The following is a 26790-nucleotide window of genomic DNA, read 5'->3' on the forward strand; positions in this document are numbered from 1 at the left end:
GAGGAGCAGAATTAGGCTATTTGGCCCATCGAGTCTGCTCCGCCATTCAATCATGGCTGATTCTTTTTTATTCTCTTCCTCAACACCAGTTCCCAGCCTTCTCCCCGTAACCTTTGCTGCCATTTCCAATCAAGAACCAATCGATCTTTGCCTTAAATACACCAAACGACCTGGACTCCACAGCTGCATGTGGCAACAAATTCCACAGAATTATCATCTAAAGAAATTTCTCTACATCTCTGTAAAAATTTAAGCCAAATAGAAAGTTACACACTCAACACAGTGTCAACGGCAATGACTTAAAATGGCGGACAGAGTTGTGATCCGACTTAAAATGGCAGACAATGTTCTCCTTCCTCGGTTCATAAGTCGGAAATTCGTAACTCAGGGGCTACCTGTACTCAAGGTGAGGCTTCACCAGTGCTTTATAAAGCCTCAGCATCACATTCCTGCTCTTGTATTCAAGACCTCTTGAAATGAATGCTAACACAGCATTTGCCTTCCTCACCACTGACTCAACTTTCAAGTTAACCTTCAGGGTGCTCTGTACAAGGACTCCCAAGTCCCTTTGCATCTCAGATTTTTGGATTTTCTCCCTTTTAGAAAATAGTCCACACATTTACTTCAACTACCAAAGTGCATGACCATGCATTTTCAAACATTATATTTCATTTGCCACTTTCCTGCTCATTCTCCTAATCTGTTTAAGAACTTCTGCATCCTACCTCAACACTACCTGCCCCCACACCAATCTTGGTATCATCTGCGAACTTAGCAACAAACCCATCTAATCTATCACCTATATCATTTATATACAACATAAAAAGAAGTGGTCCCTACACCAACCCCTGTGGAACACCACTAGTCACTGACAGCCAACCAGAAAAGGATCCTTTTATTCCCACTTGCTGTCTACTACCAATCAGCCAATGCCCTAACCATGTGAGTATCTTTCCTGTAATACCATGGGATCTTAACTTGGTAAGCAGCCTTATGTGTGGTACCTTGTCAAAGGCCTTCTGAAAGTCCAAATATACAACATCCACTGCATCTCCTTTATCTATCCTACTTGAAATCTCCTCAAAGAATTCCAGCGGGTTTGTCAGGTAGGGTTTTCCCTGAAGGAAACCATGCTGACTTTGTACTACCTTATCCTGTGTCACCAAGTACTCCATCACCTCAACAATTGACTGTAACATCTTCCCAACCACTGAGGTCAGGCTAACTAGTCTATAATTTCCTTTCTGCTGCCTCCTTCTGTCTTAAAGAGTGGAGTGACATTTGCAATTTTCCAGTCTTCTGGCACCATGTCAGAGTCCAATAATTTTTGAAAAATCATTTCTAATGCAACCACAATCGCTAACGCTACCTCAGGTGCAGATCCTCTTGTCCGGGTGACTTATATACCATTGCTGCCTATGCCACATGACAGTGAGATCCCCCCGCATTCTTCTGAATTCCAGTGAGTACAGGTCCAGAGCTGCCAAATGCTCCTCATATGTTAACACCTTCATTCGTGGTTTCATCCTCGTGAACCTCCTCTGGATTCTCTCCAATGACAGCACAATCTTTCTGAGAAATGGGGCACTAAACTGCTGACAATACTCCAAGTGTGGCCTGACTAGAGTCTTATAAAGCATCAGCATTATCTCCTTGGTTTTATATTGTATTCCCCTTAAATTAAATACCAGAATGAACCTGTAAATTAACCTTCCAGGAGTCTTGCTTTCACTTTTGCTACTTGATATGGCCTTTACATCCATCATCTACTTGCAAACCTGCTGGGTCATCCTCAGCTCTATCATACCGGTTCCCATCCCCCTGCCATTTTAGTTTAAACCACTCCCATCAACTCCAGTAAATATGCCTGCAAGAATATTGGTCCTCCTTGGACTCAGTTGAAACCCATCCCTTTTGTACAGGCACATCTGCCCCAGAAGAGGTCCCACTTGTCCAGAGATCTGAACCCTGCCCCCTGCTCCAATTCTTCAGCCACACATTTATCCAACACCTCATTCTGTTCCTATCCTCACTGTCGTGTGGCACAGGCAGCAATCTCAAGATTACTATCCTGCTTCTCAGCTTCCTCCCTAACTCCCTGTATTGTTTTCAGGACCTCCTCTCATTTCTCACCCATGTCATTGGTACTAATATGTACTACTTTTCAGGATATCATGGACGCGTTCAGAAACATCATGGACCCTGGCACCTGGGAGGCAAACTACCATCAGTGCCTCTTCTCGTGTCCACAGAATCACCTATCTGTCCCCGACTATAGAGTCCTCTATAACTGCTGCCATCCTCTTCCGTTCCCTACCCTTCTGAGCCACAGGGCCAGAGGCATGGCCACTGTTGCTTCCCCTGGGTAGGTCCCCCCACACCCCCCCCAACAATACTCAAAATGGAGTACTTATTGTTAAGGGGTACGGCCACAGGGGTGGTCTCCACTACCTGACGTTCTCCCTTCCCTCTCCTGTGGCCTTGAGGAAACTACCTCCCTGTAGCTCCTTTCCATCACCTCTTCACTTCCCCTAACGAGCCGAAGATCATCAAGCTGCAGATCACTAACACAGTATCTAAGGAGCTGCATCTCGATGGACCTGGTGCAGATATGATCATCTTCCTGAAATCCCACAGGTGACAGCCAGAACAGAACACTGGCCCTGAAGACATACCTGCTATTCTCTCAAGTTAAATGAGCTAAAAGAAATAAGGAATGAATTTACCTTGTCTCCAGCATACAGACTCCTTTCAGAAGGCACTGGAAATGAACTTGGCACTCTGACACCCGGAGCTGTAACAGCACTGCACTACCCACTACACCACTGTGGCATGCTCTTTGGGCACAATTTTAAACTTACATGCAATAATCTTCAAATTAAATTAATAAACAGAACAAAATCTGTGAGCGACATTGGAAAACATTGAATAAAAATGCTTTTATCAGGTAGGCCTTCATGAATTATTTTGTTATACTGATTGAGTGAAAAATCATTATATGCATACCTTTCCATCATATAGCTTATCCTTCTGGAATGTAACTGTCCACATCACAAGCAAGAAAGCTGATTAATGCCTCTACTTCCTCAGGAGGCTAAAGAAGTTTGGCATATTCCCTGGTGACCCTCATCAATTTTTATCAATGCATAGAAAGTATCCTATCCAGATGTATCAAGGTTTGGCACGGTAAATGCTCTGCCCATGACTGCAAGAAACAGCAGAGGAGTTGTGAACAGAGCTCAGCACATCATGGAAACCAGCCTTCCCCCTCCATTGCCTCCACTTCTCACTGGCTCAGTAAAAAACCCACCCACCCAGACATTTTCTCTTCTTCCTTCTTTCAAAAAGCCTGAAAGCATGTACCATCAGACTCAAAGACAGCTTCTATCCCACTATTGAACAGATTTCTTGCATAAGATGGACTCGTGACCTCACAACATACCACCTTGCACTTTATTGTCTACCTGCACGGCACTTCACCTGCAAAGCAAATTCTTCACTGTATCTCGCTGACAATAATAAACCGATTCCAATACCATCAGAAACAAAATTACCCGATGCACTTCAACAGAGTATTATCAAAGAGCATCCTGAGCAGCTGCATCAACTGCCTTGTTCGGAAATTGCACCATCCCGGATCGCAAGACCCTGCAGCGGATAGTTAGGTCAGCTGAGAAGATCATCGGGGTCTCTTTTCCTGCCGTCACGGACGTTTACACTACACGCTGTATCCACAAAGGAAACAGCATTATGAAGGACCCCATGCACCCCTCATACAATCTCTTCTCCCTCCTGCTGTCTGGGAAAAGGCACCGGAGCATTCGGGCTCTCATGACCAGACTGTGTAACAGTTTCTCCCCCAAGCTGGACTGACACCTTGCCCTACTGTCCCGTTTATTATTTATTGTAATGCCTGCACTGTTTTTGTGCACTTTATGCAGTCCTGTGTAGGTCTGTAGTCTAGTGTAGCTTTCTCTGTGTTGTTTTTTCATTATTACGCAGTTCAGTCTAGTTTTTTGTACTGTGTCATGTAGCACCATGGTCCTGAAAAACATTGTCTCATTTTTACTATGTACTGTACCAGCAGTTATGGTCAAAATGACAATAAAAGTTGACTTGACTTGAACAAGTCACATAGAGACAAGGCAAGAGCTTTGTTAAGGATCAGTTAGAAGAAAGAAAAATAGAGATAAAGGTGGAGCCACTTAAGTTAAGGGTAATCAATGACCAAACTGGGAAAGGACAGATGAGAAAGTTGAAGGACGAGAGAAGATAGAACATGGTGTCATATGACTTTTAAACCAAAAGGTCATCATTACTCAAGGGCCATCAGTTAGTGGTGACAAGGAAAGAGGTCTGTGAGAGTTCAGACTTGTACATGAGCACTGTTTACAGAGGTGGGCAGAAGCACAGAACCATGCAGAACTGAGATGACAGGCATCACTGTGGTCTCACACTCGTCCTGACACTGCCATTGGTGATCAAGGAACATACTACAGCAACCGAAGATTCAGCTTTTGTCTTCCCACAGCTAGTTGGGAGAACGTTACGCTCATTGGACAAGCAGCCGGTGTTGCAGGTGATGGTAGAAAGGAGACAGCAGCGGTGGGTGGGGTGTTGCAGCAGTGGCATTTGAGGTGACAGTGGGGACTTACGATAGGCGTCAAACACCCTTTAAAGGTGATGGCACTGCCTCTTTCTAACACCATGTGACCTTGTACAAGTTGGCTAGTGGAAAACAACTGAGAGCTGAGAATATCAAGCTCTCTGCCCGTGGATTGTGGCAGCTGAGGCACCACAGCAAAGGTCCCAGTATTAACCATAGGACATTGAAGCAAATTCAAACATTTGGCCCATTCTGTCTGCATTCCGTCATGGCTGATTTATTATTCCTCTCAACATTATTCTCCTGCCTTCTCCCCATAACCTTTGACACCTTTACCAAACAGGAACCTATCAACCTCTGTTTAAATATACCCAGTGACTTGCCCTCCACAGCTGCCTGTGGCAATGAATTCCACAGATTCACCACCCTCTAGCTAAAGAAATTCCTCCTCATCTCTTTTCTAAAAGGATGTCTCTCTATTCTGGGCCTGTGTCCTCTTGTCTTGGGCTTTCCCTACCACAGGAAACACCCTATCTGTGTAGGTCTTTCAATAGGTTTCAATGAGATCCCCCCCCCCCCCATTCTTAGATAGGTGTAGCAGAGTCAGATTTAGATTTATTGTTCAGATTTCATTTGCCAGAGAATGGAAGGACAAACAGGTCCAAGGTTTTCCTCAACCTAGAAGGTTGAATACTCACCTTATTCATGACGACAATGAACGGCAGTCTGGTTTTGTAGAGGATACTGGAGAAAAGAAAATGCTGTTACTTGCTCAGCAGATACAGAGACCCCTTTATCAATAGTAATGACACTTTCCTGTGTTTAGTCCACATCCTTCTGCTCCTATCCCCATCCATGCACCTGTCCAGTTTTTATTTAGTTTCTTTTTTTTTTGTTTACACACCAGTGGTTCCTGCCAACACCTCTTTCTTTGGCTGCCTTCTGTATCAAATAACTTGCCTTATATCTCCTTTGAACTTAATCCCCGTCATCTACGTCCCTGAGTTTTGGCCTCTCCTGCCTTTAGAAAAAGCTTGACTATCTACCTTCACAGCTGACGTTTCAGGCTGACACCCTTCCATGGTAAGGGCCTTGACCCAAAACGTCAACAGCTTATTCATTTCCATAGATACTGCCTGACCTGCTGAGTTCCTCCAGCATCGTGTCTGTCTGTCTGCATTTCCAGCATCTGTAGAATCTCTAGTGTTTATGACTATCTACCTTCATTATTCTACAAACTTCTCTAAGCACCTCTCGACCTCCAGCATTCCAGTGAGAACAATCCCAGTTTATCCGGTCTCTCCTTGTTAACTAAAGCCCTCCCATTCTAAGCAATATCCTGGTGAATCAATTTCAGATTGAGATGTAACTAATACTGTACATTTACACCTGTAGTAAAATGAGGAAGTTTCTTCCCCCAGGGTTCTGAACTCCCGAACGCATCGCATTTGAAGTGTCACTGGTTAATCTGCTCCGTACCTTACAATATTCAAAATGAATGCACCTTAGTTTGTTATATATGTGTGAGTCATAGGTAGGTTTCATCCTTACCTTCATAAGTTAACGTGTGTTACCTGTTTTACACCCTGGTTGGAAGAAACATTGTCTCCTTTCTATATATGTTATATGGTTATATGTATTATATACAAGTATACGGTTAAGTAACGATAAACTTGACTTAACTTGAAATGTGTCATTTATGTGAAAAACAATATGCCCACCAAGGATAGAGTCCCCCTTGTCCTCACCTGCCAACCCACCAGTATCCATATCCAGCACGTAATTCTCCATAACTTCTGCATTTCCAGCAGGATCCTTGCAAGCCGAACAAGTACCATACCTGCCCCTACACCTCCTCCCTCACTACCACGCTGGGCCCTAAACAGTCCTTCCAGGTGAGGAAACACTTCACCCATGAGTCTGTAGAGGTCACCTAATGTATCCGGTGTGGTCTCATGCTTATCGGCGAGACCTGATGTAGATTGGGAGACCACTTTGCCGAGCACCTACCCTCTATCTGCCAGAAAAAACGGGATCTCCTGGTGGCCACCTATTTTAATTCCACTTCCCATTCCCATATGTCAATCCATGGCCTCCTCCACTGCTGTGATGAGGCCACACTCAGGCTGGAGGAACAACACCTTATATTTCATCTGGGTAGCCTCCAACCCGATGGCACGAGCATCCTTTTTTCAAACCTCCAGTAATGCCCCCCCTTCACCATTCCCCATTCCCATTTTCCTCTCACCATATCTCCTTACCTGCCTATCATCTCCCTCCCTCTACTGCTCCTCCCCTTTTCTTTCTTCCATGGGCTACTGTCCTCTCTGGTCAGATTCCCCCCTGCTCCAGCCCTGTTTCTCGTTAACTAATCAACTTCCCAGCTCTTTACCTCACCCCTCCCTCCCGGTTTCACCCATCACCTTGTGGTTCTTCCTCCCCTTCCCCCAGCTTTCTTAATGACTCATCTATGTCTTCAGTCCTGCTGAAGGGTCTCGGCCCAAGACAGTCAGCAATGCTACAAGACTGGTTTGGTGTTAGGACTCACAGGATGGCGGAGCAGGATTGCTTTGAACTAGTGATGTGTCACAGTAATTGCTGCTGGTCCTTCATGGACACTAGCTTCTCCATCATCGATAATATCTTGGAAAAGCGGTGCCTCAAAAAGGTGTATCCATCGTTAAGGACCCCCATCACCCAGAAGCAGTTCAGAGGCCTGAAGATGTACATGCAGAAGAGGTGGAAGCATGGCATTGCTAATCAGGGATAGTATCACAACTGCAGAAAAGGAGGAGGGATTGTCGATTGAGTCATTGTGGGTGGAGTCAGAAACAGGAAGGGGGCAATAACTCTACTGGGTGTTTTTATAGACACCCCCAATAGTAACAAAGATATCGAAGGGAGAGAACATGGGGGGCAGACTCTTGAATAGTGCAATAATAATAGCTGTTGCGATGGGTGATTTTAACTTTCCTACTACTGACTGGCATCTCCATAGATGGGGTGGAGTTTGTTAGGTGTGTTCAAGAAAGTTTCCTTCCACAATATGTAGATAAGCCAACTAAAGGAGAGGCTGTCCTTGATCTGGTATCAGGAAATGAAATTGGTCAGGTGTCAAATCTTTCGGTGGGAGAGCATTTTGGAGATAGTGATCACAATTCCATCTCCTTTACCATATGGAGAGGTACAGCAGCAGACAATTTGGAAAAAAACATTTAATTAGGGTAGGGAGAAATATGATGCTATTAGGCAGGAACTTGGGAGCAAAAGTGGGAGCAGATGTTCACAGGGAGATGCACAGTAGAAATGTGGCAAATGCTCAGGGAACATTTGTTTGGCATTCTGCATAGGTATGTTCCATTAAGGCAGGTAAAGGAGGGTAAGGTAAAAGAACCATGGTATACGAAGTATGTAGAAAATCTAGTTAAGGAGAAAATCTTACGAAAGGTTCAAGAAACTAGGTTCTGTTAGAGCTCTAGAAAATTACAAGGTTGCTAGGAAGGAACTTAATAATGGAATTAGGAGAGCCATGAGAAGGCCCTGTTGAGCAGAATTAAGGAAAATCCCAAAGTATTGTACAAGTATGTGAATAGTAATAGGACCAATCAGGTGTGATTATGGATATACACCCGTGGAGCTGGATGAGGTAGCAGAGATACTTAATGAATACTCTGCTTCAGTATTCACCAGGGAAAAGGACCTTGGCAACTGTGGGGATGACTCACAGCAGACTGAAACATTTGAGTATACAGATGTTAAGAAAGAGGATGTGCTGGAGCTGTTGAAAGGTATTAAATTAGATAAGTCACTGGGACTGGATGAGATATACCCCGGCTACTGTGGGAATCGATGGAGGAGATTGCTCAGCCCCTGACAATGATATTTGCATCATCAATAGTGACAGAAGAAGTACCAGACAATTAGAGGGTTGCAAATATTCATCCCTTGTTCAAGAAAGGTGGTAGAGATAACACAGGAAATTATAGACCAGTGAGTCTTAATTCAGTGGTTCGCAAGTTGTTGGAGAAGATCCTGAGAGGAAGGATTTATGAGCATTTGGAGAGACATAATCTGATTAGGGATAATCAGCATGGCTTTGTCAAGGGCAAGTTGTGCCTTACGAGCCTGATTGAATCCTTCCAGGATGTAACAAAACACATTAATGAAGGTAGAGCTGTGGATGTAGTGTACCGGGGGGCGGGGCGGTGATTGATAAGTTTGTGGCCTAAGGTAGAAGATACGTTTTTAACTTCAAACTTTCAGCATAATCACTTAAAGAGTTGACCTGCATGTGCATGTAATGAGAGCTGTATAACTCATCTCCTACCTTAAGCCACAAACGTATCAATCACCCCTCGTATATGGATTTGAGTAAGGTATTTAATAAGGTTCCTCATGAAAGGCTCATTTGGAAATTAAGGAGGCATGGGATCCAAGGAGACCTTGCTTTGTGGATCCGGAATTGGCTTGCCCACAGAAAGCAAAGAGTGGTTGTGGATGGGTCATGTTCTGCTTGGATGTCAGTGACCAGTGGTGTTCCACAGGGATCTGTTCTGGGGCCCCTCCTCTTTGTGACTTTTATAAATGCCTGGATGAGGAAGTAGAAGGGTGGGTTAGTAAGTTTGGTTGGGGGTATGTGGATAGACAGAAGGGTTGTCAGAGGTTACAGAGGGACATCGATAGGATGCAGAACTGGGCTGAGAAATGGCAGATGGGGTTCAACCCAGATAAGTATGAAGTGGTTAATTTTGGTAGGTCAAATTTGAAGACAGAATATAGTATTGATGGTAAGACTCTTGGCAGTGTGGAGGATCTGAGAGATCTTGAGGCCCGTGTCCATAGGACACTCAAAGCTGCTATGCAGGTTGACAATGTTGTTAAGAAGATATGGTGTGTTGGCCTTCATCAGCTGTGGGACTGAGTTCAATAGCTGAGAGGTAATGTTACAGCTGTATAGGACCCTGGTCAGACCCCACTTGGAGAACTGTGCTCAGTTCTAGTCACTTCACTACAGGAAGGATGTGGGAACTATAGAAAGGGTGCAGAGGAGATTTACAAGGATGTTGCCTGGATTGGGGAGCGTGTCTTATGAGAATAGGTTGAGTGAACTCAGCCTTTTCTCTTTGGAGCGACGGAGGATGAGAGGTGACCTGATGGAGATGTATAAGATGATGAGAGGCATTGATCATGTGGATAGTCAGAAGCTTTTTCCCCAGGGCTGAAATGGCTAAAATGGAGGGGCATGTTTTAAGGTGCCTGGGAGTAGGTACAGAGGAGATGTCACAGGGGTAAGTTTTTTAAGCAGAAAGTAGAGTGGTAGGTGTGTGGAATGCACTACAGTAACGGTGGGTAGAGATGGATGCAATTGGGTCTTTTAAGACTCTTAGATAGATACATGGAGCTTAGAAAAAATAGAGGGCTATGTGCTAGGGAAATTCTAGGACGTTTCTAGAGTAAGTGACATGGTCACAACATTGTTCTATGTTCTATGCAATCTTTTTGGGAACATCATTTTCCCCTCCACCATCAGATTTCTGAATGGATAATGAATCAATTAACCTGTCGCATTATTTTCATCTCTTTTTGCACTATTCATTATCTTTTGTCTTATTATAATGCATAATATTTTTATTTACTGCATTGCTCTTGTACTGCTGTGCAAAAAACACCTAATGATGTATGTATGCCAATGATAATAAAGCTCACATATACTCTTCTTGGGCTTCCAGCGGGTGCAGGTATCAATTTTAACTAATGTTTTGTCCACCATCTTCATCAAGGATGATGCCTAGGCACGTAAACTCTGGTGGTCTATATATTCAACTCCTGTTGTCCGTCCCTCCTGAATGTTTAGTCCTCAACCAATCAGGCTTCCACTGTTCCACCTTGTTTAAAATTATATTCCAGTTCTTCCTTTGAGTGAGACTTTCATCTTTGTTGAAATTCTTATTCTCCAGTCTTGTTTCAATGGTTTCCTCACCAGGTAGTCCCAAAAGCCATGGAGCAGCACAGTAGTTCTGTGCCGTCCAGAAATCCTGTGATCATTGCGAATCCAATGTTCTCCAGGTAACCCAACAGATACGCCTCCTGTTCTCCTTGATGCAGGTTTCCAATGTCTGGCCTTTGTACACTGCTCCAGTAATCGCCAGCTGTCTGATTCTCAGGTCATCCTTGATTCACGTAAGCTGGGATTTGAGCTTCCTTACGGGTTTGTGGATATTTATCCAGTACTCCTTCAAGATCCTGGCAATCCTTCCAGAAACTATGGAAATATAGGGAAGACAGCAGTAGTGACTGGCTCCCTCCTCATCATTAGGTTTCCTGGTTTTCCTGTCAGCCCTCTTAAGGGCTCGACTGATTTCCTTCACTTGTAACCATTCTGTAGGAACATCATGTGCAATCGTCTTATTTCCTCTTGGAGACTATCCAGGTCCAAAATAGCTTTTGTATGGTTAATTACAGTAGATAGAACCACTCTATGTTGGGAGGTATAAGGCTGTGTGAGTAGGCTTCCAATAGATTCAATGCCCGAGGGTACCATCCAGTTTCCATCATATTACAATGCCCAGGAGCCATTCTTCTCCATTGCCATCATGAACTGAATATTCGGATGTATGCTGTTCCGATGACAATGGAATTGCACTCCGCCTGAAGTTCATGAGGCCACACTACAAAGGTGTCATAACATATCTGAAGCAGCTTTTGGGGCTGATAATATATTCAATTTTGAGCTTTTGCAGTAATTTGTCTCCATCTCATCTCAGTTAACCATTTCTTTACATCAAACAGTCAGTACTCTGCTCGATCCCTTTCACGTCTGTTTCGTACAACAGAAGCCAAACTGCAAACTCTCACCAACCCCCAGGTAAGTTTTGTAAAAAATTCATGTTCACATCCGAAACAGTATGTTCCTTAAATCCTGTTATTCTATTGGCTGCTCTGCAGGGTTGTACATCAATTTCTAGTTGTAAGGTCTCATGAGCCAAAACTCCCTCAAGCCCTCTCCTCTTACTTTTTGACCACCCGTCTCAGGCTTCGAATTCCATCTGCTCTGCCTGAACAAATCCAATCTGTGTCCCAGCAGCTCCCTTGGTGTTTCATTTTACAGTGTCCATTTCCATCAATGCTAACCAATAACCTGGTGGGCCCAGCACAAAGTCATTGATGGGTATATGCACACCAACTCCTCCCAGTGCAAAGCCCACACACGTACCTACATGCATACAGCATGTTAGACATGAAGGTGACGGGGTTCGTGCTCCGCGATGTATCCATTACGTAGACAATGACGGTGGAGAACGTGGATGCCTAGGAACAGAGAACATACGTCAGTACAGTACAAACCCTTTGGCCCAATGTTCTGCTGACCCTGTAACCTATTCCAAGATCAATCTAACCCTTCTCTTCCTTCTAGCCCTCCAAACTTCTATCGTCCATGTGCCTATCTAAGCTTCTTAAAAGCCCCTAATGTATCTGTCACCACCCCGGCGAAGTTTTCTACACACTCATCTACCTCTGACACCTCCCTCTACACTTTTCTGTCACACATTCTAAGAAATGGGGCATCATGGGTTAGAAGCTCCCTGCAGGGGACATCACGTGATGACGTAGGATCGAGACGCGGGAACCCAGCTCTCCCGTAAAAAATCAGTAAATTAACGTTTAAGTGAAGAAAAGTTAGTTAGTACTTTCTAAAAGTTACTTATAAACTACTCCGGATTGTTTCAGGTTATGCCTCACAAACAGAAGATGAAGAAAACTACTACCGTGAAGACAACGCAAATTGGAACAGAATCAAGGCCCATTTCTGCCAAAGAACCGCGGGCTCAGGTACATTTCACCTCCGGCGATACAGAACAGGAAATTGCGGCAACATCGACCATTTCTAAATAAAAAGACCAACGAGAACTGCGCAAACGTGAAGGAAGGAGCGTGCGCAAACGAGAGCAACCTGAACTACAAATCCCAGTTACGACTGAAACCGAAAGTGAAAGTGAATCTGAGGTAGATTCAGATTCTCTGGAAAAATCAGACGAAGATGGAGGTAAAAGTTTTTCTGGAAATATAGAAAAGACTTTGATGCAAATAATGCGTAAATTAGAAAAATTAAACGCATTAAAAGTAATTAAAAAATGATAAATATGGAGATTATGTTTGATAAAATGACAAAAAGACAGGAAAAAATGGAAAAGAGAATTATAGATTTGGACGCTACAACGGAAGACATGGTTGAAAGAATGAATACAATGGAAGATGATATTACCGCCTGGACATCAGAAAGAAAACAGTTGTTGGAAAAAATGGATAAGCTTGAAAATTTTAGTAGACGAAACAATATTAAAATTGTTGGACTTAAAGAAGATATAGAAGGAGAAGATCTAATAAATTTTTTTCAAAAATGGATCCCTGAAAACTTGGAAATGGAAGGAGAAACTCTAATTGAAATTGAAAGGGCTCAAAGAGCCTTAAGGTCAAGACCTCAAGCTGATCAAAATCCACGATCAATTTTGATAAAATGCTTAAGATACCAAGATAAAGAAAAGATCCTGAAGTCAGCTGCCCAATGTGCCAAAAAGAGAAACGGGCTATTGATGATAGAAGGGAAAGCAGTTCTTTTCTAGCCTGATATAAGTTATAACCTTTTGAAGAGAAAGAAGGAATTTAACACAGTGAAAAAAGCTTTATGGGAAAAGGGTTATAAATTTATAATGCGTCACTCAGCAACACTGATAATTTTTTTGGAGGATGGAAAAAGAAGATTTTTTACCGATTATCGAGAAGCGGAGGAGTTCGCACAAAAACTCCCAACTATTGACTAACTACACATAGAGATTTCCAAGCGTAATGGATTAAAGATGAAGACAGACAGTGAATGGAAGTGATGGACATTTAAGGATGATACAGGGAGAAAGACAAAATTTCAGAAATACTAATTGAAAATAGTATTTTTTTTTCTTCTTATATATATACTTTTTTATATTGCGGGGGGGCTGGGGAGCTTTGGATCGATTACTGCGGGATTCACGTGTGTAATCATGGCCCCCGTACAACAGAGGAGGGTAATGTTGTGTTCTTTTTTTTTCACAACATTAGTAGGGGGGTATTTTGTTTTTTTCTTTATAATCTATTTTTCTTCTATCTTTCTGCCTGGATGATCGGTGCGGACACACATAGCAACATGGAGAATTTTAAAAAGATTTCCCAAGATACCACGAAAGTTGAAAGATTAGGTATAATTATAGATTGGAGTAACATAATTAAAAATAATGACTAATTTACTTAATTTTTTAAGTTTTAATGTTAATGGGTTTAATGGACCAGTGAAAAGAAAAAGAATCTTAACATATATTTAAAAAATGAAAATAGATATAGCTTTTTTACAAGAAACACATTTAACAGAGATAGAACATCAGCAATTAAAAAGATACTGGGTTGGAAATGTTATTGCAGCTTCATTTAATTCAAAGGCGAGAGGAGTTGCAATTTTGGTTAATAAAATTTACCAATTAAAATACAAAATGTATTAATTGATTCTGCGGGGAGATATGTAATTATACATTGTCAAATTTTTTCAGAACTATGGACTCTTATGAATATTTATGCACCAAATGAAAATGATGTAAAATTTATACAAGAGGTCTTTTTGAATTTGGCTAACGCACATGACAAAATATTAATAGGTGGAGATTTTAACTTTTGTCTAGATCCAGATAGATCAACAAAGGTCACAAAATCAAAAGTAGCAAAATTAACTATATCATTGATGAAAGATTTAAATTTGATTGATATATGGAGAAGAATTAACCCAAAAGAAAGAGATTATTCATTTTATTCAAATAGACATAAAACATATTCAAGGATAGATTTTTTCCTATTATCAACGAATATTCAAGACAGTGAAAAATATGGAATATAAAGCGAGAATATTGTCAGATCATTCTCCTTTGATAATGACAATGATAATGATAGATAAAGAGGAATCAATTTATAGATGGCGATTTAATTCAATATTACTAAAAAGGTCAAGATTTTTGTGATTTTATGAAAAAGCAGATTCCGTTCTTTTTAGATACAAATTCACATTCAGTTGATTTATATTGTGGGAAGCAATGAAGGCATATTTGAGAGGTCAGATAATAAGTTATACTTCTAAAATTAAGAAGGAATATATGACAGAAATAGATCAATTTGAAAAAGAGATTACAAAATTAGAAAAAGAATCTCAAAAATATATGACAGAAGAAAAACGAAGACAAGTTATTAACAAGAAGTTACAATATAATACACTTCAGACATATCGAACAGAAAAAGCAATTATGAGAACTAAACAGAGATATTATGAACTAGGTGAAAGATCACATAAGGTTAAAAACATGTTAAAAACAGACCAGACTTCTAAAATGATAAATGCACAAGAGTAAATGCACATGCATGATAAATGCACAAATGAACAAGAGTAAATAAAATTACTTATAAACCTTTAGAAATTAATGAAACTTTCAAGAATTTTTATTCTGAATTGTATAAATCAGAATCACAAAATGATAATGTCAAGATAGAAAGGTTTTTATCACAAATAACTCTTCCAAAATTGAATATTGAAGAACAGAAGGGATTAAATATGCCTTTTACATTAAAAGAGGTCGAAGAAGCTCTAGGATCACTTCAAAGTAATAAATCTCCAGGAGAAGATGGTTTTCCGCCTGAATTTTACAATAAGTTTAAAGATTTATTAATTCCTCCTTTTATGGAGTTAATACATCAAGCGGAAAGAACGCATAAACTTCCAGAATCTTTTCGACAGCTATTTTAATAGTATTGCCAAAAAAAGATAGAGATCTTTTAAAGCCAACATCATATAGACCTATTTCTTTATTAAACACTGATTATCAAATAATAGCAAAAATCTTATCTAACAGGTTATCTAAATACTTACCAAAATTAATACATATGGATCAAACAGGATTTATTAAAAATAGACAATCGGCAAATAAAGTAACTTGGTTATTTAGTATAATTCATTTGGCTCAAAAGAGGGAGGAAATGAGTGTGGCAGTTGCTTTGGATGCAGAAAAAGCATTTGATAGATTGGAATGGGATTTTTTATTTAAGGTATTGGAAAAATATGGATTAGGAGTATCTTTTATAAAATGGATTAAAACCTTAAATACTAATCCCAAAGCTAAAGTAGTGACAAATGGTCAAATTTCAACACCATTTCAGTTAACAAGGTCAACTAGGCAAGGTTGTCCATTATCACCTGCTTTATTTGTGTTGGCGATAGAACCATTAGCTGAATTAATTAGAATGGACCCAGATATTAAGGGTTTCAGAGTTAACCAGGAAGAATACAAGATTAACTTATTTGCTGATGATGTTCTGCTTTATTTAACAAACCCATTGCACTCGTTGCATAAGTTATCCTCTAGATTAGAAGAATATGGGAAAATATCAGGTTACAAAATAAACTGGGATAAAAGTGAAATTTTACCTCTTACTAAAGGAGATTATAGTCAATGTCGATTAATAACTCAATTTAGATGGCCGACAAACGGTATAAAATATTTAAGTATAAGAGTTAATAATGATATAAAGAACTTATATAAATTACTTACCATTATTGAAAAAAATTCAAGAAGATCTTGATAAATGGATGATATTACCAATAACATTAGTAGGTAGAGTAAATACCACAAAAATTAATATATTCTCTAGATTACAATACTTATTCCAATCACTACCAATACAACTACCCCAGAAGTTTTTTCAAGAGTTCAATAAATATGTGAGGAAGTTCCTTTGGAAAGGTAAGATATCAGGAATATCGTTGGAAAAATTGACATGGAAATTTGATCTAGGAGGGTTACAACTATTATAAAGCAAATCAACTTAGATTTATTGCATCTTTTTTTGAGAAAGATAGACCGGCATGGATTAGAATAGAACTAGATAAAATAGGAGAAAATACACCAGAAGATTTTATATATAAATAGGAATCTAAATGGATACGGGAAAAGAAAGCATCTCCTATATTAAAACATTTGATTGACTTATGGAATAAGATAAATGTTGATGATGAGATAAAGAAATCTTTATTAGCAAAGAGATCTTTAATTCAAAATAGACTTATTCCTTCTACAATGGGTAATCAACTTTTATATAATTAGTTTCAAAAAGGGATTAGATATATAGGAGATTGTTTTGAAGGAGGTATATTAATGTCATTTGATCAATTAAAGAATAAATATAAAGTATCAAACAATACTCTTTTTTGTTACTTCCAATTAAGGGCTTATTTAAGAGAAAAATTAGGTCAAATGTTATTGCCGAAATCTAATGAAATAGAAACTTTAATTCAAAAAGAAAAAACTAAAAAATTTATTTCTTGTATGTATAGCTTGATTCCAGAACAGGCAATTAAACAAGGAATCCTTAAGTCAAGACAAAAATGGGGAAGTGATTCGAATATTAAAATTGAAGAAACAAATTGGTCAAGACTATGTCTTGATAGTATGACAAATACAATAAATGTCCAGTTAAGATTAGTGCAATATAATTTTTTACATCAATTATATATTACACCACAAAAAATAAATAAATTAAATCCAAATTTATCTGATCAGTGTTTCCAATGTAATCAAGAAATCGGTACTTTTTTACATTCTACTTGGTCTTGTTCTAAAATTCAACCATTTGGACAAATTTAAGAGTTTTACTGGAACAAATTATTGGAACACAACTTACACATAATCCAATATTATTTTTATTAGGCGATATTGAAGAGATAAAATCGAAACCCAAATTGAATAAATATCAGAAAGAGTTCATAAAAATTGCACTGGCAGTAGCCAAAAAGGCTATTGCAGTTACTTGGAAATCGGATTCATACTTAAGTATAGATCGTTGGAAGAATGAAATTTCCAGCTGTATTCCACTTGAAAAAATTACTTATAATTTAAGAGATAAATATGAAACATTTTTGAAAATTTACGAAAGATAGGATTAAATATATAGGTGCTCCAAAGATAAAATAATTGGTTATTTGGGGAAAGAAAGAAATATATATACTAAAGTTATGAACTCCGTGGAGTATGTGGGGATCTTCCGATATCCAGGCATTCTTTCTCCCTTTCTTTCTTTTTCTTTTTTTCTATTGGGATGTTGGGGGGGAGGGGCTAAGGGGAGGGGGGAAGGGTATTTTTTTTTCTTTCTGTAATCATTTGAAAAATCAATAAAAAAAGTTTTTAAAAAAAAGCTCCCTCCAGGTAACTGGTTTATAAAGAGAGAGCACAAACCTCAATTAAGTCACAGGATGCTGAGTTAGTATTTTTGTTCATTTAGTGAATGCCAAGGATAATTTCTGATTGGGTGAACACTGAACCCTAAACCCCAATTCACAGAAGATGAACTCAACCTCCCAGACGACCTCATTATGACCTTGTAGGTTATTGCCTGCACTGCACTTTCTATAACTGTTAAATTTATTCTGCATTGTTATAAGAGATAGAGTTAGGCCATTCAGCCATCAAGTATGCTTTGCTATTCCATCAGAGCTGATTTATTTTTCCTCTCTACCCTGCTCTCCTGCATTCTCCCCATAATCTTTGACACCCTGACTAATCAAGAACTTTCAATCTCTGCTTTAAGTATACTTTGCAGCTGTCTGTGGCAATGAATTCCAGATTCATCACCCTCTGGCTAAAGATATTCCTCCTCATCTCTGCTGTAAAGGGGCGCCCTTCTATTCTGAGGGTGTGCCCTCTGGTCCTAGACTCCCCACTACAGGAAACATCCTCTTTACCTTGGCCTTTCAAAATTCAATAGGCTTCCATGAGATTCCCCCCTCATTCTTCTAAACTCCAGACAGTACAGGCCTAGAGCCATCAAATATATCTTAACCCTTTCATTCTTGGAATCATTGTTGTCAACCTCCTCTGGACCCTCTCATTGTATTAATTTACCTTGTTCTACCTCAAGGTACGTTGTAAAGATCTGGTCTGTATGAACGGTATGCAAGAGAAGCTTTTTCAGTGTATCTTACTGAACTGATTTACTAGTCCATTACACTGGATCACTCCCAGGAGAGGGACAGCAGTAATTTAGCTATATAGTGAAGCTTCAGTGAAATACTCTGAGCAACTGAAGCCCAGGCGTATGAGCAAAGCAAAAGTTATTCAAGCTCTAAAACACAGCTTCTTAATTTTAATTATTTGTTATGATTATAATTTGCTTTCCGTTTTGTATTTGCACAGACTGTGGGCCAGTCTTCGCTTGTGTGTGGTTTAGCATTGACTCTATTGTATTTCTTTGTATCTACTGTCAATGCCTGCAGGAAAATGTATTTCAGGGTTGTAGATGGTGAGATGCATGCACTTTGATAATAAATTTGCTTTGAAGTTGCTGAACCTCACGTCTCATCACATGGCAACACCTACCAAAGCTTCTGTGATGATCGTTCCAGATGCGGACCAGGTGAAGACTTCAATCTGTCCAGGAGTATCTATTACAACATACCTTTAAAACAAATATATTGGCTTCATCAGCTTCTGTCAACGCTCTACAAACACCCTAATGACATTCCAGAATGTTCTAGTTTGATCTAATTCATAGACTTCAGTGCTTCAGTGATGTGGTGATCATTTCCTGCCCATCCTGGAGAATCTCCTCTGCTCACCAACCCCCCTCCCCCCACCATCACTCAACACCGCAATTACGTTGAGTTTACCGTAACAATGAGCAGGCAGCGCCCCCCAGTGACTGGATATGCTGCCTGGCAATGTTTAGAGGGTATGTTCGTGCCCGGTAAATATTGAAAAAGAACACGCGCAGTCCACGGCGACCCTAGAGGAGTTTCGAGACCGTTGGGATCCGCGGGGTGTAAATGCCATTGTGGATAGAGATGGCAACATTTTGGTGTAATGTCTATTGTCTATTTGTAGTTTAGTAATTGTGTTTGCAGTGTTTTATATATATTGTATAGCACCGATATTTGTAATAAAGGATTTTGTAATAAAAAAAAGTGACTGGACACATTTCCTGCAGTTCCTCAGGCATCCCAGCTCTGTCTCACTGCTCTGAGCAGGCAGCGCCCCCCAGTGCCCAGACACATTTCCTGCAGTTGCTCAGGCTTCCCAGGAACCACCAAGACAGCAACTGGACCTACCACAGACTGAGCACCCAGAGAAGCAAATTGAAGTTGGGACACTGGCACAGCTAGTGGGTTTGCTGCCTCATAGTCACACTGTGGCTCCAAGATCCAGAAAACTGCAGAGATGAGGGAACATTGGATGGGAGACGGAATGGAGTGCTATGGTCCATCATAAACGTCGGAATCCATGAACACTTCACTGTAAACTCCGGAACACATGAACAACATGTCACTGTAAACTCCGGAACCCATGAAACCCTCACTGTAAACTCCGGAACACATGAACACCTCACTGTAAACTCCGGAACACATGAACACGTCACTGTAAACTCCGGAACACATGAACACGTCACTGTAAACTCCGGAACCCATGAACACCACACTGTAAACTCCGGAACACATGAACACGTCACTGTAAACTCCGGAACACATGAACACGTCACTGTAAACTCCGGAACCCATGAACATGTCACTGTAAACTCCAGAACACATGAACACGTCACTGTAAACTCCGGAACACATGAACAACACGTCACTGTCGGAACCCATGAACAACACGTCACTGTAAACTCCAGAACCCATGAACACCTCACTGTAAACTCCAGAACACATGAACAACACGTCACTGTAAACTCGGGAATCCATGAATACCTCACTGTAAACTCCACCATGAACACCTCAGTGTAAACTCCGGAACCTATGAACACGTCACTGTAAACTCAGGAACCCATGAACAACACCTCACTGTAAACTCCGGAACACATGAACACCTCACTGTAAACTCGGGAATCCATGAACAACACCTCACTGTAAACTCCGGAACCCATGAACAACACGTCACTGTAAACTCCGGAACACATGAACACCTCACTGTAAACTCCGGAATCCATGAACAACACCTCACTGTAAACTCCAGAACCCATGAACACCTCACTGTAAACTCCGGAACCCATGAACAACACGTCACTGTAAACTCCGGAACACATGAACAACACGTCACTGTAAACTCCGGAACACATGAACACCTCACTGTAAACTCCGGAACCCATGAACAACACGTCACTGTAAAGTCCGGAATCCATGAACAACAACTCACTGTAAACTCTGGAACCCATGAACACCTCACTGTAAACTGCGGAACCCATGAACACCTCACTGTAAATTCCAGAACACACGAACAACACCTCACTGTAAACTCCGGAACCTATGAACACCTCACTGTAAACTCGGGAATCCATGAACAACACCTCACTGTAAACTCCGGAACCCATGAACAACACCTCACTGTAAACTCCAGAATCCAAGAACACCTCACTGTAAACTCTGGAACCTATGAACAACACGTCACTGTAAACTCTGGAACACATGAACACCTCACTGTAAAGTCCAGAATCCATGAACACCTCACTGTAAACTCCGGAACCTATGAACAACACCTCACTGTAAACTCCAGAATCCAAGAACACCTCACTGTAAACTCTGGAACCTATGAACAACACGTCACTGTAAACTCCAGAACCCATGGACACCTCACTGTAAACTCCGGAACCTATGAACAACACGTCACTGTAAACTCCAGAACCCATGGACACCTCACTGTAAACTCCAGAATCCATGAACAACACCTCACTGTAAACTCCGGAACCCATGAACAACACGTCACTGTAAACTCCGGAACCCCTAAACACGTCACTGTAAACTCCGGAACCCATGAACAACACCTCACTGTAAACTCCGGAACCTATGAACAACACGTCACTGTAAACTCTGGAACACATGAACAACACCTCACTGTAAATTCCGGAACCCATGAACAGCTCACTGTAAACTCCGGAACACATGGACAACACCTCACTGTAAACTCCGGAACCCATGAACACCTCATTGTAAACTCCAGAACACATGGACAACACGTCACTGTAAACTCTGGAACCCATGAACAACACCTCACTGTAAACTCCGGAACCCATGAAACCCTCACTGTAAACTCCGGAACACATGAACACCTCACTGTAAACTCCGGAACACATGAACACGTCACTGTAAACTCCGGAACACATGAACACGTCACTGTAAACTCCGGAACCCATGAACACCTCACTGTAAACTCCGGAACACATGAACACGTCACTGTAAACTCCGGAACACATGAACACGTCACTGTAAACTCCGGAACCCATGAACATGTCACTGTAAACTCCAGAACACATGAACACGTCACTGTAAACTCCGGAACACCTGAACAACACGTCACTGTCGGAACCCATGAACAACACGTCACTGTAAACTCCAGAACCCATGAACACCTCACTGTAAACTCCAGAACACATGAACAACACGTCACTGTAAACTCGGGAATCCATGAATACCTCACTGTAAACTCCACCATGAACACCTCAGTGTAAACTCCGGAACCCATGAACACATCACTGTAAACTCAGGAACCCATGAACAACACCTCACTGTAAACTCCGGAACACATGAACACCTCACTGTAAACTCGGGAATCCATGAACAACACCTCACTGTAAACTCCGGAACCCATGAACAACACGTCACTGTAAACTCCGGAACACATGAACACCTCACTGTAAACTCCGGAATCCATGAACAACACCTCACTGTAAACTCCAGAACCCATGAACACCTCACTGTAAACTCCGGAACCCATGAACAACACGTCACTGTAAACTCCGGAACACATGAACACCTCACTGTAAACTCGGGAATCCATGAACAACACCTCACTGTAAACTCTGGAACCCATGAACAACACGTCACTGTAAACTCCGGAACCCCTGAACACGTCACTGTAAACTCCGGAACCCATGAACAACACCTCACTGTAAACTCCGGAACCTATGAACAACACGTCACTGTAAACTCTGGAACACATGAACAACACCTCAATGTAAATTCCGGAACCCATGAACAGCTCACTGTAAACTCCGGAACACATGGACAACACCTCACTGTAAACTCCGGAACCCATGAACACCTCATTGTAAACTCCAGAACACATGGACAACACGTCACTGTAAACTCTGGAACCCATGAACAACACCTCACTGTAAACTCTGGAACCCATGAACAACACGTCACTGTAAACTCCGGAACCCATGAACAACATGTCACTGTAAACTCCGGAACCCATGAACACCTCACTGTAAACTCCAGAACACATGGACAACACGTCACTGTAAACTCTGGAACCCATGAACAACACCTCACTGTAAACTCCGGAACCCATGGACAACACCTCACTGTAAACTCCAGAACCCATGAACACCTCACTGTAAACTCCGGAACCCATGAACACCTCACTGTAAACTCCGGAACACATGGACACCTCACTGTAAACTCCGGAACCCATGAACACCTCACTGTAAACTCCGGAACACATGAACAACACCTCACTGTAAACTCCGGAACCCATGAACACCTCACTGTAAACTCCGGAACACATGAACAACACGTCACTGTAAACTCCGGAACACATGAACAACACCTCACTGTAAACTCCGGAACCCATGAACAACACCTCACTGTAAACTCCAGAACACATGAACACGTCACTGAAAACTCCGGAACCCATGAACACCTCACTGTAAACTCCAGAGCACATGAACAACACGTCACTGTAAACTCCGGAACCCATGAACACCTCACTGTAAACACCGGAACTCATGAACACCTCACTGTAAACTCCGGAACCCATGAACAACACCTCACTGTAAACTCCGGAACACATGAACACGTCACTGTAAACTCCGGAACCCATGAACACCTCACTGTAAACTCCAGAACACATGAACAACACGTCACTGTAAACTCCGGAACCCATGAACACCTCACTGTAAAGTCCAGAATCCATGAACACCTCACTGTAAACTCCGGAACACATGAACAACACGTCACTGTCGGAACCCATGAACAACATGTCACTGTAAACTCCGGAACACATGAACAACACGTCACTGTAAACTCCGGAACCCATGAACACCTCACTGTAAACTCCGGAACACATGAACAACACGTCACTGTAAACTCCGGAACACATGAACACCTCACTGTAAAGTCCAGAATCCATGAACACCTCACTGTAAACTCCGGAACACATGAACAACACGTCACTGTCGGAACCCATGAACAACACGTCACTGTAAACTCCGGAACACATGAACAACACGTCACTGTAAACTCCGGAACCCATGAACACCTCACTGTAAACTCCGGAACACATGAACAACACCTCACTGTAAACTCCGGAACACATGAACACCTCACTGTAAACTCCGGAACACATGAACAACACCTCACTGTAAACTCCGGAACACATGAACATCACGTCACTGTAAACTCCGGAACCCCTGAACACCTCACTGTAAACTCCGGAACACATGAACAACACGTCACTGTAAAGTCCAGAATCCATGAACACCTCACTGTAAACTCCGGAACACATGAACACCTCACTGTAAACTCCGGAACACATGAACAACACCTCACTGTAAACTCGGGAACCCATGAACAACACCTCACTGTAAACTCTGGAACCCATGAACACCTCACTGTAAAGTCCAGAACACACGAACAACACCTCACTGTAAACTCGGGAATCCATGGACACCTCACTGTAAACTCCGGAACCCATGAACACTCACTGTAAACTCGGGAACACATGGACACCTCACTGTAAACTCGGGAATCCATGAACACCTCACTGTAAACTCCAGAACCCATGGACACCTCACTGTAAACTCCGGAATCCATGAACACCTCACTGTAAACTCGGGAATCCATGAACAACACCTCACTGTAAACTCCGGAACCCATGAACACCTCACTGTAAACTCCGGAACCCATGAACAACACGTCACTGTAAACTCCGGAACACATGAACACCTCACTGTAAACTCCGGAACCCATGATCACCTCACTGTAAACTCCGGAACACATGAACAACACCTCACTGTAAACTCTGGAACCCATGAACACCTCACTGTAAACTCCGGAACACATGAACACGTCACTGTAAACACCGGAACACATGAACAACACCTCACTGTAAACTCCGGAACACATGGACACCTCACTGTAAACTCCGGAACACATGGGCACCTCACTGTAAACTCCAGAACACATGGACACCTCACTGTAAACTCCGGAACACATGAATACGTCACTGTAAACTCCAGAACCCATGGACACCTCACTGTAAACTCCGGAACACATGGACACCTCACTGTAAACTCAGGAACACATGGACACCTCACTGTAAACTCCGGAACACATGAACACCTCACTGTAAACTCCGGAACACATGAACACGTCACTGTAAACTCCGGAACCCATGAACAACACGTCACTGTAAACACCGGAACCTATGAACAACACATCACTGTAAACTCCGGAACCCATGAACAACATGTCACTGTAAACTCCGGAACCCATGAACAACACGTCACTGTAAACTCCGGAATCCAAGAACACCTCACTGTAAACTCCGGAACACATGAACACGTCACTGTAAACTCCGGAACCTATGAACAACACCTCACTGTAAACTCCGGAACACATGAACACGTCACTGTAAACTCCGGAACACATGAACACCTCACTGTAAACTCCGGAACACATGAACAACACCTCACTGTAAAGTCCAGAATCCATGAACACCTCACTGTAAACTCCGGAACACATGAACACCTCACTGTAAACTCCGGAACCCATGAACAACACGTCACTGTAAACTCCGGAACACATGGACACCTCACTGTAAACTCCGGAACACATGAACACCTCACTGTAAACTCCGGAACACATGAACAACACCTCACTGTAAACTCCGGAACCCATGAACACCTCACTGTAAACTCCGGAACCCATGATCACCTCACTGTAAACTCCGGAACACATGAACAACACCTCACTGTAAACTCTGGAACCCATGAACACCTCACTGTAAACTCCGGAACACATGAACACGTCACTGTAAACACCGGAACACATGAACAACACCTCACTGTAAACTCCGGAACACATGGACACCTCACTGTAAACTCCGGAACACATGGGCACCTCACTGTAAACTCCAGAACACATGGACACCTCACTGTAAACTCCGGAACACATGAATACGTCACTGTAAACTCCAGAACCCATGGACACCTCACTGTAAACTCCGGAACACATGGACACCTCACTGTAAACTCAGGAACACATGGACACCTCACTGTAAACTCCGGAACACATGAACACCTCACTGTAAACTCCGGAACATATGAACACGTCACTGTAAACTCCGGAACCCATGAACAACACGTCACTGTAAACACCGGAACCTATGAACAACACATCACTGTAAACTCCGGAACCCATGAACAACATGTCACTGTAAACTCCGGAACCCATGAACAACACGTCACTGTAAACTCCGGAATCCAAGAACACCTCACTGTAAACTCCGGAACACATGAACACGTCACTGTAAACTCCGGAACCTATGAACAACACCTCACTGTAAACTCCGGAACACATGAACACGTCACTGTAAACTCCGGAACACATGAACACCTCACTGTAAACTCCGGAACACATGAACAACACCTCACTGTAAACTCCGGAACCTATGAACAACACCTCACTGTAAACTCCGGAACACATGAACACCTCACTGTAAACTCCGGAACCCATGAACAACACGTCACTGTAAACTCCGGAACACATGGACACCTCACTGTAAACTCCGGAACACATGAACACCTCACTGTAAACTCCGGAACACATGAACAACACCTCACTGTAAACTCCGGAACCCATGAACACCTCACTGTAAAGTCCAGAATCCATGGACACCTCACTGTAAACTCCGGAACCCATGAACACCTCACTGTAAAGTCCAGAATCCAAGAACACCTCACTGTAAACTCCGGAACACATGGACACCTCACTGTAAACTCCGGAACACATGAACACCTCACTGTAAACTCCGGAACACATGAACAACACCTCACTGTAAACTCCAGAATCCAAG

The 26790-nt window shown here is 41.9% G+C and overlaps 1 protein-coding gene across 2 annotated transcripts in view; it reads right to left on the reverse strand.

Moving 5' to 3' along the window:
- The window catches only part of gpn1 (GPN-loop GTPase 1), a 52187-nt gene that overhangs the window by 10116 nt on the left and 15281 nt on the right, over positions 1-26790 (reverse strand). For both annotated transcript variants that reach the window (XM_059985401.1, XM_059985400.1), the window contains exons 6-8: positions 19042-19120; positions 11820-11914; positions 5305-5350 (exon numbers count right to left, since the gene is read on the reverse strand). In XM_059985401.1, the coding sequence (XP_059841384.1) occupies positions 5305-5350; positions 11820-11914; positions 19042-19120 (220 nt within the window). The remainder of the gene's footprint in view (positions 1-5304; positions 5351-11819; positions 11915-19041; positions 19121-26790) is intronic.

This window comes from Hypanus sabinus, chromosome 12 (genome assembly GCF_030144855.1).
Source record: "Hypanus sabinus isolate sHypSab1 chromosome 12, sHypSab1.hap1, whole genome shotgun sequence".
Lineage (NCBI taxonomy): Eukaryota > Metazoa > Chordata > Chondrichthyes > Myliobatiformes > Dasyatidae > Hypanus > Hypanus sabinus.